Genomic DNA, 17,831 nt, shown 5'->3' with positions numbered 1-17,831 from the left:
CCCTTTTTTAGTAAATTCTACTGCAATACCATCCAAACCCGCCGCTTTGCCAACTTTCATCTTCCGCAAAGTTTTTACTACCTCTTCTCTGTTTACCAAACCATTCTCCCTGACCCTCTCACTTCGCACACCACTTCGACCAAAACACCCTATATCAAACAGATTCAACAAACCTTCAAAATACTCACTCCATCTCCTTTTCACATCACCAGTACTTGTTATTACCTCCCCATTAGCCCCTTTCACTGATGTTCCCATTTGTACTCTTGTCTTACGCACTGTATTTGCCTCCTTCCAAAACATCTTTTTATTCTCATACCCCAACTCTCATTTGCCCTCTTTTTCACCTCTTACACCTTTCTCTTGACCTACTGCCTCTTTCTTTTATACATCTCCCAGTCATTAAGTTTATCTTGAAAAAATGATGTAGTATATGAAGATTGAACTGGTTTTAAATATTTTGTCTTTACAATTTACTGTGCTTAGGGTAGGGGAGAAACAATTGTACTTCCGTAGAATTGTCATAAAAGGGAACATAGAGGGATGGTAGCACAGGGCTGGAAATCCCACCTTCTCTAGTATTTTTATTTTTGAAGAACAGAGCAGAAGGAGAAACCAAGCAAGGAGTACTTATACTTATGGAAGGCTCAAGCTGAGGTTTCTGAATCTGTGTGGATGTAAGCAAGATAAGAAGAAAGGACAGATAGGTATGTTTGAGGAAAGGAACCTGGATAAACTGGCTCCTAGTGAAACAAAGTTCAAAGGTAAAGGTGATGAATGGTTTGAGAATGTCTGGGGTAAAGTTAGGGTTAGGTGCGGGGGCAGGAACTAAGGAAGGGGTAACATTACTGATCAAGCAGGAGTTATGGAAATGTGTGGAAGGGTGTGAGAAAGTGAGTTCCTGTGGAAATGTGTGGAAGGGCTTAGGAAAGCATGTTCCAGAATGATGTAAGTAAAGATGAAAGTAGGTTGCAAGAGATGGATGATTATTAGTGCTTATTGCTTCAAGCCACGAGAAGGAGGGTGAGGAGAGGCAAACATTTTGGGAACAGCTGACTGAGCGTGTCAGCAGTTTTGATGCTGAAGATCGAGTAATAATGATGTTTCATATACATATATACTAGAGTGAGTAATTTGACAGTAAAGAGTGTAACTGGGAGACATGGGGTATTCAGTGAGGTGAACAGCTAGTGGAGTTGTGTGCTGGAAAAGCTGTGGTGAATGGGAATACCTGTTTTAAAAAGAGGTATAAGTACTCATGGGTGAGTAGAAAAGATGGTCAGATGGCATTAGTGGATTACATACTAATTGATAGGCATGTTAAAGAGAGACTTGGATGTGAATGTGTTGACAAGGGCAGCTGGTCTGAACATTACTGGTGGAGGCAAGGATGAAGATTTACAGGACTTTTTGGAAACAAGGGAATGATATGAGTGAGAAGGGAGTGCTGAAAGTAAGTGAGCTTGGAAAAGAGATATGTGTGAAGAAATACTAGGAGAGATTGGGTGTAGAATGGCAAAGTGAAAGTAAACAAAGGAATGGTCTTGTTTAAAGAATGGGTGATATTTAGGGAAACTTTGCTGGCATGTGCAAGAGAGGTGTGTGGCATGTGGGAGGTGGGTATGTGAGAAAGAGTAGTGAGTGGTAGATGATGGCAAAGTAAAGTTGCTAGTGAAAGAGAAAAGAGGCGTATGAGCAGTACTTACAAGGAATAAGTGCAAATGATTGGGAGTTGTTCAAGAGGAAGGTGCAGAGGTTGAAAAATATACCAATTAAGAGCTGGAGTGAACAATTATAAAATTTTATTGAGAATTAGAGGATGTTTTGGAAGAAGGTTGATAATGTGACAGAAACATGAGAGCAAATGGGAACTTCATTGAAAGGGGCAAAAGGGGATGTGGTAACAGGTGAGGAGATGGAGTGGGTATTTTAAAAGATTGTTGAATGTTTGATGATAGGTTGATAGATATAGGGTGTTTTAATCTGGGAGGTATGCCAAGTGAGAGAGTCATGGATAGTGGTTTTGGTGAAAAGAGAATAGATGGTAAAAGCCTTGGGTAAGATGAAATGTGCTGAGGCGACTAAAGAGGGTAGTACTGCGATTGAATTTCTTATGAAAGGGAGTGATGGGTTGTTTATTGGTTAGTTAGGCAGAAGGCATGTACAGTGCCACTGTATGAATGCAAGGGGAACAAAGGTAAGTGTTCAAACTACAGAGTTATAAGTTGTTTAGTGTACCTGGTAAGTTGTACGGGAGAGTGGTGATTGAGAGGGTGAGGGCATGTACAGAGCATCAGATTAGGGAGGAAAAACATGAATGTTTTTATGTATTTGCTTTAAAGAATGTTTGTGAAAAATACTCAGGGGAAAAATGACTCATTTGTAGTTTATTGATCTAGAGAAAGCATATGATAGGGTTCATAGAGATGCCTCTTAGAAGTTCTTACAAATATATGGTGTGGGAGTAAAGCTACTAAGAGTATTAAGAAAAGGCATGTGTACAAGTAGAAAGAGTGGAGAATGAGTGGTTCCAGGTGAAGATTAGTCTTTGGCAGGGGTGTGTGACATCATGATAGCTACTTGATTAGTTTTTGGATGGAATGATGAGGGAGGTAAATGTAAGAGTCATGGAGTAAGGGGCAAGTAGGGGGGGTGAGGGGGCCTTGGAAGTGCCAGTTATTGTTTGCTGATGACACAGCACTGGGCAGGTTCAAGTGAAAAACTGCAGAAATTGCTGACTGAGTTTGGGAACATTTGTAAAAGGAGGAAGTTGAAAGTAAATGTGAATAACAGCAAGGATATAAAGTTTTGTATGGCAAAGGGACAGGGAATGTGAATTTGAATGGAGAAAATTTGTAGGAAGATAAGTGTTTTAGGTATCTAGGAGTGAATTTGGCAGCATATGAAGTCATGGAAGCAGAAGTGATTCATAGAGTGGGTGAGGGGGCAAAGTTTCTCGGCACAATGAGGAATGTTTAGAAAGAGGGATTGTTATCTGGGAGGGTGAAAATGTTATGTTTTAAGGTATAGTATTACCAGTGTTGTATGATTGTGAGGCATGGGCTGTAGATAAGGACGTACATGGGTTGAGTGGTGCTGGAAAAGAAATGTTCGAGGACAATATGTGGTGTGAGGTGGTTTGATTGAGGAAGTAATAAAAGGGTAAGAGAGAGGTGTGGTAATTAGACTGATGTGGTTAGGAGAGCTGAAGAGGGTTTACTAAAATGGTTTGGACATATAGGGTTACTGAGTGAGGAGGGGTTGACAAAGAGGGTATATGCATCAGAAGTGAAGGGAAAAAGGAGAAAGGGGAGACGGAAATAGAGATGGAAGGACAGGGTAAAAACGTTTTTGGATGGTTGGGGCCTGAACATGCAGGAGGATGAAAGATGTGCATGCGATCAAGTGAATTGGAATGACATGGTATATAGGGGGTGACACTGTCAATGGACAGAACCAGGGAATGTGAAGCAGCTGGGTGAGACCATGGAAAGGTCACTGGGGTCTGGTCATGGATAAGGGGCTGAGGTTTTGATTCATTGCACATGACAGCCAGAGAATAGGTGTAAGTATGAAGCCTATCTTCATCTGTTCCTTGCATTAATTTGCTAACGTGAGTAACAGCGAAGTATGAAAGAAAAAGAAGAAAGATTAAAGCAAATAAGTAATGAAATATTTGAGAATACTTTGGTGATACCATAAAAAGGCCCAAAAGAAAAAGTGATAGAAAGTGAAATAAAGATTAGAATTTGTTTTTCATCATAAATGAATGACCAGAATTCAGAGATTTTAGAAATTGCTTTATTAAGCCAGGTAATGAGTGGTATGATTTTTAAAACTTTTACTACAAGAGACAGAAAACTACTGATGAAGATGGCTAATATATACATTAAAAACAGAATTTAATATTGCTCATTTGTGTGGTCACCAGCGAAGCAAATAGAAATAAACTGATTAGAGCACAATCAAGAGGATGAATTATATGAACCACAGTAAAAGCCTGAAATAACTGGAACTAAATCACCCTGAAAGAAGAGAATGACATGATAATCCATGTATGGCAACAAATTAAAGATACAGGGTACAGGAAAAGGCAATGAGCCTGAAGGCATTTCAACAAAGAATATACTGATATATTAAATCTTCCCATTCTGGGAGTGGATCTGGCAGCGGATGGAACCATGGAAGCGGAAGTGAATCATAGGGTGGGGGAGGGGGCGAAAATCCTGGGAGCCTTGAAGAATGTGTGGAAGTCGAGAACATTATCTCGGAAAGCAAAAATGGGTATGTTTGAAGGAATAGTGGTTCCAACAATGTTGTATGGTTGCGAGGCGTGGGCTATGGATAGAGTTGTGTGCAGGAGGGTGGATGTGCTGGAAAGGAGATGTATGAGGACAATGTGTGGTGTGAGGTGGTTTGATCGAGTAAGTAATGTAAGGGTAAGAGAGATGTGTGGAAATAAAAAGAGCGTGGTTGAGAGAGCAGAAGAGGGTGTTTTGAAATGGTTTGGGCACATGGAGAGAATGAGTGAGGAAAGATTGACCAAGAGGATATATGTGTTGGAGGTGGAGGGAACGAGGAGAAGTGGGAGACCAAATTGGAGGTGGAAAGATGGAGTGAAAAAGATTTTGAGTGATCGGGGCCTGAACATGCAGGAGGGTGAAAGGCGGGCAAGGAATAGAGTGAATTGGATCGATGTGGTATGCCGGGGTTGACGTGCTGTCAGTGGATTGAATAAGGGCATGTGAAGCATCTGGGGTAAACCATGGAAAGTTGTGTGGGGCCTGGATATGGAAAGAGAGCTGTGGTTTCGGGCATTATTGCATGACAGCTAGAGACTGAGTGTGAACGAATGGGGCCTTTGTTGTCTTTTCCTAGCGCTACCTCGCACACATGAGGGGAGAGGTGGATGGTAATCCATGTGTGGCGAGGTGGCGATGGGAATGAATAAAGGCAGACAGTGTGAATTGTGTGCATGGGTATATATGTATGTATCTGTGTGTGTATATATATGTGTACATTGAGATGTATAGGTATGTATATTTGCGTGTGTGGACGTGTATGTATATACATGTGTATGGGGGTGGGTTGGGCCATTTCTTTCGTCTGTTTCCTTGCGCTACCTCGCAAACACGGGAGACAGCGACAAAGCAAAATAAAAAAAGATAATTAAATCTTCATGAATACCTTAGGTACATACTGAAAATGTATGAGGCAAAGATATATGAGAGACCATCCAGGAAGCTGGAACAACTTCTAGAAGTAAAAAAAGAAAAGAAAAACAACAGAGGCATTTAAAAAAAAGACATAACATGTGGTTGGTATCAGTCCCAGGTGAATCCAGATAAGGTGATTATGTATTGCAGGAGCAACAGAGATGAATACTGAAGTCTTATTTGAAGCAAGTTTTGCAACAAGCACCATATGTTAGCCCTACCATTTTGGCAAAATCTCCTCTTTGGAAGATAGGTACTCTGTCATCATCACCTTTCTTCCCAGTTCCATAGGATAGATCAGGTGTATACATCCTTTAAATCCTTTATCCTCTAATTGTGACAAAAGTTGTATTTATTTATTTATTCTGCCTTGTCGCTGTCTCCTGCATTTGCGAGGTAGCGCAAGGGAACAGACGAAAGAAATGGCCCAACCCACCCCCATACACATGTATATACACACATGTCCACACACGCAAATTTACACACCCATACATCCCAGTGTACACATACATACACACACACAGACACATACATATATACACATGCACACAATTCACACTGTCTGCCCCTATTCACTCCCATCGCCACCCCGCCACACTTGGAACAACATCCCCCTCCCCCCTCATGTGTGCGAGGTAGTGCTAGGAAAGACAACAAAGGCCCCATTCGTTCACACTCAGTCTCCAGCTGTCATGCAATAATGCCCGAAACCACGGCTCTCCGTCCACATCCAGGCCCTACAGAACTTTCCATGGTCCACCCCAGATGCTTCACATGCCCTGATTCAATCCATTGACGGCACGTCACATTGCATAACACAGCTATAGACCACAGCTGTCAAAAGACAGTTTGTACCTCCAGAGCAGTTTGCCAGCCCTTCCCCAGCCAGGAAATGGCTCCAAAGCCCCTAAAGGTGCTGCACCCGTGTGGTGGCTGGCTAGAATTTTACACATAAACAGTGATTCAGTCTTGCAATAGCCACCACCCACTTAGTGATTCCTTTTATAATTTTTTCTCATATTTTAAGTTGTTTTCACCTTTATTTTAGTAAATCACGGATGCTACAAAGTCAAGGCATAATGTTTACTTGTGTTTTATATATTTTAATTCATAAATATAGCTGATTCGGGTGAGAAACTGCAGAACGTGGTGACTGAGTTCGGTAAAGTGTCTGAAAGAAGAAAGCTGAGAGTAAATGTGAATAAAAGCAAGGTTATTAGGTACTGTAGGGTTAAGGGACAAGTCAATTGGGAGGTAAGTTTGAATGGAGAAAATCAAGAGGAAGTGAAGTGTTTTAGATATCTAGGAGTAGATTTGGCAGCAGATGGAACCATGGAAGTGGAAGTGAGTCACAGGGTGGAGGAGGGGCGAAAGTTCTGGGAGCATTGAAAAATGTGTGGAAGGCGAGAACATTATCTCGGAAAGCAAAAATGGGTATGTTTGAAGGAATAGTGGTTCCATCAATGTTATATGGTTGCGAGGGATGGGCTATAGATAGGGTTGTGCTGAGGAGGGTGGATGTGTTGGAAATGAGATGTTTGAGGACAATATGTGGTGTGAGGTGGTTTGATCGTGTAAGTAATGAAAGGATAAGAGAGGTGTGTGATAATAAAAAGAGTGTGGTTGAGAGAGCAGAAGAGGGTGTATTGAAATGGTTTGGTCACATGGAGAGAATGAGTGAGGAAAGATTGACAAAGAGGATATATGTATCAGAGGTGGAGGGAATGAGAAGTGGGAGACCAAATTAGAGGTGGAAAGATGGAATGAAAAAGATTTTGAGTGATCAGGGGCCTGAACATGCAGGAGGGTGAAAGGCGGGCAAGGAATAGAGTGAATTGGATCGATGTGGTATACCGGGGTTGATGTGCTGTCTGTGGATTGACCCAGGGCATGTGAAGCGTCTGGGGTAAACCATAGAAAGTTTTGTGGAGCCTGGATGTGGAAAGGGAGCTGTGGTTTCGATGCATTATACATGACAGCCAGAGACTGAGGGTGAACGATTGTGGCCTTTGTTGTCTTTTCCTAGCACTACCTCGCGCTGCACGCGGGGGGAGGGGGTTGTCGTTTCATGTGTTTTGGGGTGGCAATGGGAATGAATAAAGGCAGCAAGTATGAATTATGTACATGTGTATATATGTATATGTCTGTGTATGTATATATATGTATTCGTTGAAATGTATAGGTATGTATATGTGCGTGTGTGGATGTGTATGTATATACATGTGTATGTGGGTGGGTTGGGCCATCTTTCATCTGTTTTCCTTGCGCTACCTCACTCACGAGGGAGACAGTGACAAAGTATGGTAAAGAAAAGAAAAAAAGATATAGATTTTTTGTCAAGCATTTACAAGTGGGCATCACCAAGGGGCTTAGTAATTTTTCAAATCTAGTTTTAGGTTTTTGCACCCTTTACAGTTTATTCATAATCATGAGTGTGTGTTATGTATCATGATGCATAGATTTGAATATGAAATGACAATATACAATGTTTATTGATGAGTGCAGATTAGGTGGCTATGTAGTGCTACTTAGCATTCCTTGAAATTCAGTATTATATTCCAGAAGATTATGACATCTTGCAGGCATCATTCATAAATACTTTATTTTCACAGACTCTTTCTCTCTCTTCTCTCTCTCTCTCTCTCTCTCTCTCTCTCTCTCTCTCTCTCTCTCTCTCTCTCTCTCTCTCTCTCTCTCTCTCTCTCTCTCATGATCATCGTATGTTGTTTTTAAGAAATAGTAGTATCAGACATAGAAAGTTATTGAAACTTTAATGAAAAGTCATAGGAAAGAACCAGTTACCATTTTCTTCATTTTGCTAGAGACTTAACATTCTTGAGAAATCCATTCAGAAATTCATCATGCAGCCAATGGCTAAATCACTTATACACATCCTCAAACCACGCTTAGTCATGCTTAGTATATTAAGGGGAAACGTGAACTTTCACATTTGTAAAGGTGCCTCTTGTTTTTCATTTTGCACACTGTGCACTTTGATTCATCAAGTAAGACTAACATTTCCATTACGCCACCTTTATACTTACCATAAAATGCTTCCAATGCACCTAAGTCAATCAAGGGGCACATAGAACTTTGTAATTATCTGAGTGACTCCTCTGTTTTTGATTTCATGTGATATTGATGCTATACCTAGGATTTGTGAGCCTTTCATTCTATGTATACATTAGTTAAAGTTATATACTGGATATGTACTTTTAATGATGATGGTAAGCATGCAACATTTCTACAGTAGAGGAAACATTGATAAATGATACTCAGATTATGTGGTGTAGAAGTTTTTTAAACTTTTATAATATCAGCTTGAATGTATGGTGTTTGAGAGAGGAATGTTGAAATCTATGGTTCCCATATATATCCCATGATACTTGTGCTGTAGATATCTTTATGAAGACAAATTTAAAGAAAACTGTTAGTAGATTGATTGACTTATCCTGTTATATTTCAGGGATCAAAATCAAAAACTGTATATGATCTGAATGGGTCTGAAGATATAGTTTTGTTCAGATACAAGAGAAACTACCCTCATAAACTTAAGGTAAGTATCATTATATGCCCATTGGTATTAGAATGCTAAGAACTTTATCATAAAGAATGTTACTGTTAGTAAGTGCAGGTCATGTTGAGGTTAGTAAATGCAGGTCCTTCAGTTTCTTAATGACCCTCTGTATTAAGTAAAAGAAGATACTTATTTTTATGTATATGCTTGGAAAGTCATAACATTAACTTTTAACATGATAGTGTGCTCTGTTTGTTTAGTTCTGTTATATTGAATATTCTAATGGAAAAAAAGGTTACAAGCTGTCATTGATTATGTATAATGACAGTTCATTGGTATATCAAGAACTCTAATGATGCCTTCATCAAATTAAACTTGTCATTTTAGTTTGCTATATTTTTTTGAGCTTGAAGTGGGTCATAGATAAAACCCATTCAGTCCCACTAGATGACTTTATTCTCAAACATGGGCTGATAGTCATTACTAGTTTAATTTGGTTCCCAGATTTATTATAGCTCTTATTTTAACATCATTGTTTTTACCATTTGTGATTGCTATTTGTGTGTAATGGGAAGAGAGCTTTACACTCATGTTTTCTTGGCCTTAACCTTGCATGTATGCACATGTGTGTGTTCAGAAAATGAATAAAGAGTGGTTTATTGAATTTAGGCAGCTATGCTGCTGAAAATACACAACTGAGGAATGACATAATTGGAATCATAAAAAGTAACCAGTTAATTAATTACAAAAGAGCTTAAGATCAAGTTGTGGATGGATGCTTATACTCTTTGGTTAAGCACATGAGTGAAATGATTTATCTACAAAGTAAAGGAAGTTTTACATAGCAGATTTTTTGGTTTATACATTATACATTTAGCTGTGATTTGTTGAACATTACATCATGTAAAGTTACATATTAGTTGAACTACAGTAGAATTATTTATTTATTTATTATACTTTGTCGCTGTCTCCTGCGTTTGCAAGGTAGCGCAAGGAAACAGACGAAAGAAATGGCCCAACCCCCCCCCCATACACATGTATATACATACGTCCACACACGCAAATATACATACCTACACAGCTTTCCATGGTTTACCCCAGACGCTTCACATGCCTTGATTCAATCCACTGACAGCACGTCAACCCCGGTATACCACATCGCTCCAATTCACTCTATTCCTTGCCCTCCTTTCACCCTCCTGCATGTTCAGGCCCCGATCACACAAAATCTTTTTCACTCCATCTTTCCACCTCCAATTTGGTCTCCCTCTTCTCCTCGTTCCCTCCACCTCCGACAAATATATCCTCTTGGTCAATCTTTCCTCACTCATTCTCTCCATGTGCCCAAACCACTTCAAAACACCCTCTTCTGCTCTCTCAACCACGCTCTTTCTATTTCCACACATCTCTCTTACCCTTACGTTACTCACTCGATCAAACCACCTCACACCACACATTGTCCTCAAACATCTCATTTCCAGCACATCCATCCTCCTGCGCACAACTCTATCCATAGCCCACGCCTCGCAGCCATACAACATTGTTGGAACCACTATTCCTTCAAACATACCCATTTTTGCTTTCCGAGATAATGTTCTCGACTTCCACACATTCTTCAAGGCCCCCAGAATTTTCGCCCCCTCCCCCACCCTATGATCCACTTCCGCTTCCATGGTTCCATCCGCTGCCAGATCCACTCCCAGATATCTAAAACACTTCACTTCCTCCAGTTTTTCTCCATTCAAACTCACCTCCCAATTGACTTGACCCTCAACCCTACTGTACCTAATAACCTTGCTCTTATTCACATTTACTCTTAACTTTCTTCTTCCACACACTTTACCAAACTCAGTCACCAGCTTCTGCAGTTTCTCACATGAATCAGCCACCAGCGCTGTATCATCAGCGAACAACTACTGACTCACTTCCCAAGCTCTCTCATCCCCAACAGACTTCATACTTGCCCCTCTTTCCAAGACTCTTGCATTTACCTCCCTAACAACCCCATCCATAAACAAATTAAACAACCATGGAGACATCACACACCCCTGCCGCAAACCTACATTCACTGAGAACCAATCACTTTCCTCTCTTCCTACACGTACACATGCCTTACATCCTCGATAAAAACTTTTCACTGCTTCTAACAACTTTCCTCCCACACCATATATTCTTAATACCTTCCACAGAGCATCTCTATCAACTCTATCATATGCCTTCTCCAGATCCATAAATGCTACATACAAATCCATTTGCTTTTCTAAGTATTTCTCACATACATTCTTCAAAGCAAACACCTGATCCACACATCCTCTACCACTTCTGAAACCACACTGCTCTTCCCCAATCTGATGCTCTGTACATGCCTTCACCCTCTCAATCAATACCCTCCCATATAATTTACCAGGAATACTCAACAAACTTATACCTCTGTAATTTGAGCACTCACTCTTATCCCCTTTGCCTTTGTACAATGGCACTATGCACGCATTCCGCCAATCCTCAGGCACCTCACCATGAGTCATACATACATTAAATAACCTTACCAACCAGTCAACAATACAGTCACCCCCTTTTTTAATAAATTCCACTGCAATACCATCCAAACCTGCTGCCTTGCCGGCTTTCATCTTCCGCAAAGCTTTCACTACCTCTTCTCTGTTTACCAAATCATTTTCCCTAACCCTCTCACTTTGCACACCACCTCGACCAAAACACCCTACATCTGCCACTCTATCATCAAACACATTCAACAAACCTTCAAAATACTCACTCCATCTCCTTCTCACATCACCACTACTTGTTATCACCTCCCCATTTGCGCCCTTCACTGAAGTTCCCATTTGCTCCCTTGTCTTACGCACTTTATTTACCTCCTTCCAGAACATCTTTTTATTCTCCCTAAAATTTAATGATACTCTCTCACCCCAACTCTCATTTGCCCTTTTTTTCACCTCTTGCACCTTTCTCTTGACCTCCTGTCTCTTTCTTTTATACATCTCCCACTCAGTTGCATTTTTTCCCTGCAAAAATCGTCCAAATGCCTCTCTCTTCTCTTTCACTAATACTCTTACTTCTTCATCCCACCACTCACTACCCTTTCTAATCAACCCACCTCCCACTCTTCTCATGCCACAAGCATCTTTTGTGCAGTCCATCACTGATTCCCTAAATACATCCCATTCCTCCCCCACTCCCCTTACTTCCATTGTTCTCACCTTTTTCCATTCTGTACTCAGTCTCTCCTGGTACTTCCTCACACAGGTCTCCTTCCCAAGCTCACTTACTCTCACCACCCTCTTCACCCCACTGCTATTGACGTTTGTGTAAATAGATTATACATTTCCTTTTTCCATAGCCAGAGGTTGAACCATTATGTGACATTCATTTTTTCATTCATTTCAAGCTAGAAGTTTCAGTTTTCTAAAATGTTTCTTACATTTTTCATATGTATATATATGTATGTGTGTGTGTGTGTATATGTGCGTATGTATGTGTATGTGTGTATGTATATATATATGTATATTATCCCTGGGGTTAGGGGTGAAAGAATACTTCCCACGTATTCCTCGCGTGTCGTAGAAAGCGACTAGAGGGGACGGGAGCGGGGGGCCAGAAATCCTCCCCTCCTTGTATTAACTTTCTAAAATGGGAAACAGAAGAAGGAGTCACACGGGGAGTGCTCATCCTCCTCGAAGGCTCAGAGTGGGGTGCCTAAATGTGTGTGGATGTAACCAAGATGTGAAAAAGGAGAGATAGGTAGTATGTTTGAGGAAAGGAACCTGGATGTTTTGGCTCTGAGTGAAACAAAGCTCAAGGGTAAAGGGGAAGAGTGGTTTGGGAATGTCTGGGGAGTAAAGTCAGGGGTTAGTGAGAGGACAAGAGCAAGGGAAGGAGTAGCAATACTCCTGAAACAAGAGTTGTGGGAGTATGTGATAGAATGTAAGAAAGTAAATTCTCGATTAATATGGGTAAAACTGAAAGTTGATGGAGAGAGGTGGGTGATTATTGGTGCATATGCACCTGGGCATGAGAAGAAAGATCATGAGAGGCAAGTGTTTTGGGAGCAGCTGAATGAGTGTGTTAGTGGTTTTGATGCACGAGACCGGGTTATAGTGATGGGTGATTTGAATGCAAAGGTGAGTAATGTGGCAGTTGAGGGAATAATCGGGTGTTCAGTGTTGTAAATGGAAATGGTGAAGAGCTTGTAGATTTATGTGCTGAAAAAGGACTGATGATTGGGAATACCTGGTTTAAAAAGCGAGATATACATAAGTATACATATGTAAGTAGGAGAGATGGCCAGAGAGCGTTATTGGATTACGTGTTAATTGACAGGCGTGCGAAAGAGAGACTTTTGGATGTTAATGTGCTGAGAGGTGCAACTGGAGGGATGTCTGATCATTATCTTGTGGAGGCTAAGGTGAAGATTTGTATGGGTTTTCAGAAAAGAAGTAGAATTATATTGACATGATTTATTTATTGAATGGTGAACATTAATTGATGAATGTTTTCACATGGGTAATGTTACAGTAATATAGTGATTGATATCCACATGACTGAGGGGAATTTAAGCTATTTGCTTGCTTAGCTTTGCACTCTTTCATGGATTGTTTATGACATTCACATTAGTAGGTACAGAACAGGCCTTTATGTCTCACCTTGAACTGGCCACTGGCAGAAGGCAACTTTAGTTCAGTGTAATGTTCCTACTGACTACTTCTGCCTAATGTGTCTACCAAATATTCCTACATACAACTTCAACCCAATGCTTTTACTAAATGCTCCTGTTTAATGTTTCTACCTGCTACTTTTATCTATTGCTCCTAACATTTTGCCAAAAGACAGGGCTAGTACATATCACTCACCGGAGGAAAATTAGAGTTATGAAGAATGACTTCTATAAGTTAAGTGTTATGTGTGACAAGGAGAGATTGTATGTTTGTGGAATGCCAGCAGTCCACATGTGGGTGAGGTAGAAAGAAAAGACAGCTGCTGAGGTCAGAGGAGTGCATCTTGATAGCTACTTTAGTGCTATGTCACTACACAGCTGTCCTAAGCTTCACAATACCTAGGCATGTAGTATCAGTAATATACCTCCCTGGCTGGTTGCTGCTTACCACCTATAACTTTCTGTCATACAGCTTCTTAGATTTATGTATGCTGTCATTATTTACCAAGTCTTCAATCATTTTATTACATTCATCAATTACTCTTTGTTTGTGTGTTTATGTGTGTATTTCACCTTTTTACATATTTGTATAAGGAGGGAGTTTTATACTTGTGGGGCCCTTCTCTTGAAAATTCTCCAGTATCGCACTGTATCTTAATTCTATGTGTGGAGTAGCCTTGTTTTCAAACATTGTATTCCATCCGTTCACAACTCTGATACTATAAAAGTACTTCAATATGTCTTTTCAGAAAATTTCTCACTTGATTTTATGCTATATCCTCTGGTTCTTTGATATAGTGGATTACTGTATTGAAGTTGTGATTGCTAAGGGTGATAGCTTTTCTGTGACAAACTGGTTCATTTGTAATCTTTGGGCTGCCATGATGATGGCAAAATCCATTATACCTTCCTTAGTGTTGGGATTTTGAACATTTATGAACCAGTTCTACACCTTCCCTTGCTCTTATCCTCTCACTAACCCCTGACTTTACTCCCAAGACATTCCCAAACCACTCTTCCCCTTTACCCTTGAGCTTCGTTTCACTCAGAGCCAAAACATCCAGGTTCCTTTCCTCAAACATACTACCTATCTCTCCTTTTTTCTCATCTTGGTTACATCCAAACACATTTAGACACCCCAATCTGAGCCTTCGAGGAAGATGAGCACTCCCCGCGTGACTCCTTCTTCTGTTTCCCCGTTTAGAAAGTTAAAATACAAGTGGGGGGTTTCTAGCCCCCCGCTCCCATCCCCTTTAGTCGCCTTCTACGACACATGATCAATGCATTATAAGTATTCTTTCTCCCCTATCCCCAAGGATATCTCCTGAAACAGGAGTGGTGGAAGTATGTGATAGGGGGTAAGAAAGTAAACTCTAGATTGATATGGGTAAAACTGAAAGTGGATGGAGAGAGATGGGTGATTATTGGTGCATATACACCTGGGCATGAGAGGAAAGATCATGAGAGGCAAGTGTTTTGGGAGCAGCTGAGTGAGTGTGTTAGTAGTTTTGATGCACGAGACCAGGTTATAGTGATGGGTGATGTGAATGCAAAGGTGAGTAATGTGGCAGTTGAGGGAATAATTGGTGTACATGGGGTGTTCAATGTTGTAAATGGAAATGGTGAAGAGCTTGTAGATTTATGTGCTGAAAAAGGACTGGTGATTGGGAATACCTGGTTTAAAAAGAGAGATATGCATAAGTATACGTATGTAAGTAGGAGAGATGTCCAGAGAGCATTATTGGATTACGTGTTGATTGGTAGGCACGCAAAAGAGAGACATTTGGATGTAAATGTGCTGACAGGTGCAACTGGAGGGATGTCTGATCATTGTCTTGTGGAGGCGAAGGTGAAGATTTGTAGAGGTTTTCAGAAAAGAAGTAGAATTATATTGACATGATTTATTTATTGAATGGTGAACATTAATTGATGAATGTTTTCACATGGGTAATGTTACAGTAATATAGTGATTGATATCCACATGACTGAGGGGAATTTAAGCTATTTGCTTGCTTAGCTTTGCACTCTTTCATGGATTGTTTATGACATTCACATTAGTAGGTACAGAACAGGCCTTTATGTCTCACCTTGAACTGGCCACTGGCAGAAGGCAACTTTAGTTCAGTGTAATGTTCCTACTGACTACTTCTGCCTAATGTGTCTACCAAATATTCCTACATACAACTTCAACCCAATGCTTTTACTAAATGCTCCTGTTTAATGTTTCTACCTGCTACTTTTATCTATTGCTCCTAACATTTTGCCAAAAGACAGGGCTAGTACATATCACTCACCGGAGGAAAATTAGAGTTATGAAGAATGACTTCTATAAGTTAAGTGTTATGTGTGACAAGGAGAGATTGTATGTTTGTGGAATGCCAGCAGTCCACATGTGGGTGAGGTAGAAAGAAAAGACAGCTGCTGAGGTCAGAGGAGTGCATCTTGATAGCTACTTTAGTGCTATGTCACTACACAGCTGTCCTAAGCTTCACAATACCTAGGCATGTAGTATCAGTAATATACCTCCCTGGCTGGTTGCTGCTTACCACCTATAACTTTCTGTCATACAGCTTCTTAGATTTATGTATGCTGTCATTATTTACCAAGTCTTCAATCATTTTATTACATTCATCAATTACTCTTTGTTTGTGTGTTTATGTGTGTATTTCACCTTTTTACATATTTGTATAAGGAGGGAGTTTTATACTTGTGGGGCCCTTCTCTTGAAAATTCTCCAGTATCGCACTGTATCTTAATTCTATGTGTGGAGTAGCCTTGTTTTCAAACATTGTATTCCATCCGTTCACAACTCTGATACTATAAAAGTACTTCAATATACTCTGATACTATAAAAGTACTTCAATATGTCTTTTCAGAAAATTTCTCACTTGATTTTATGCTGTATCCTCTGGTTCTTTGATATAGTGGATTACTGTATTGAAGTTGTGATTGCTAAGGGTGATAGCTTTTCTGTGACAAACTGGTTCATTTGTAATCTTTGGGCTGCCATGATGATGGCAAAATCCATTATACCTTCCTTAGTGTTGGGATTTTGAACATTTATGAACCAGTTCTACACCTTCCCTTGCTCTTATCCTCTCACTAACCCCTGACTTTACTCCCAAGACATTCCCAAACCACTCTTCCCCTTTACCCTTGAGCTTCGTTTCACTCAGAGCCAAAACATCCAGGTTCCTTTCCTCAAACATACTACCTATCTCTCCTTTTTTCTCATCTTGGTTACATCCAAACACATTTAGACACCCCAATCTGAGCCTTCGAGGAAGATGAGCACTCCCCGCGTGACTCCTTCTTCTGTTTCCCCGTTTAGAAAGTTAAAATACAAGTGGGGGGTTTCTAGCCCCCCGCTCCCATCCCCTTTAGTCGCCTTCTACGACACATGATCAATGCATTATAAGTATTCTTTCTCCCCTATCCCCAAGGATATCTCCTGAAACAGGAGTGGTGGAAGTATGTGATAGGGGGTAAGAAAGTAAACTCTAGATTGATATGGGTAAAACTGAAAGTGGATGGAGAGAGATGGGTGATTATTGGTGCATATACACCTGGGCATGAGAGGAAAGATCATGAGAGGCAAGTGTTTTGGGAGCAGCTGAGTGAGTGTGTTAGTAGTTTTGATGCACGAGACCAGGTTATAGTGATGGGTGATGTGAATGCAAAGGTGAGTAATGTGGCAGTTGAGGGAATAATTGGTGTACATGGGGTGTTCAATGTTGTAAATGGAAATGGTGAAGAGCTTGTAGATTTATGTGCTGAAAAAGGACTGGTGATTGGGAATACCTGGTTTAAAAAGAGAGATATGCATAAGTATACGTATGTAAGTAGGAGAAATGTCCAGAGAGCATTATTGGATTACGTGTTGATTGGTAGGCACGCAAAAGAGAGACATTTGGATGTAAATGTGCTGACAGGTGCAACTGGAGGGATGTCTGATCATTATCTTGTGGAGGCTAAGGTGAAGATTTGTATGGGTTTTCAGAAAAGAAGTAGAATTATATTGACATGATTTATTTATTGAATGGTGAACATTAATTGATGAATGTTTTCACATGGGTAATGTTACAGTAATATAGTGATTGATATCCACATGACTGAGGGGAATTTAAGCTATTTGCTTGCTTAGCTTTGCACTCTTTCATGGATTGTTTATGACATTCACATTAGTAGGTACAGAACAGGCCTTTATGTCTCACCTTGAACTGGCCACTGGCAGAAGGCAACTTTAGTTCAGTGTAATGTTCCTACTGACTACTTCTGCCTAATGTGTCTACCAAATATTCCTACATACAACTTCAACCCAATGCTTTTACTAAATGCTCCTGTTTAATGTTTCTACCTGCTACTTTTATCTATTGCTCCTAACATTTTGCCAAAAGACAGGCTAGTACATATCACTCACGTACGG

General features: G+C 40.4%; 1 protein-coding gene across 1 annotated transcript in view; it reads left to right on the top strand.

Annotated features, from left to right (window-relative positions):
- Positions 1 to 17,831, top strand: part of LOC139764960 (intermembrane lipid transfer protein VPS13A-like) — a 1,504,808-nt gene that overhangs the window by 842,937 nt on the left and 644,040 nt on the right. The window contains 2 exon segments of the mRNA XM_071692018.1: positions 8,683 to 8,776; positions 12,484 to 12,492. Of these exon segments, the coding sequence (XP_071548119.1) occupies positions 8,683 to 8,776; positions 12,484 to 12,492 (103 nt within the window).

The sequence above is a fragment of the Panulirus ornatus genome, chromosome 52 (assembly GCF_036320965.1).
Source record: "Panulirus ornatus isolate Po-2019 chromosome 52, ASM3632096v1, whole genome shotgun sequence".
NCBI lineage: Eukaryota > Metazoa > Arthropoda > Malacostraca > Decapoda > Palinuridae > Panulirus > Panulirus ornatus.
This window is presented reverse-complemented; position numbering and strand designations above follow the sequence as displayed.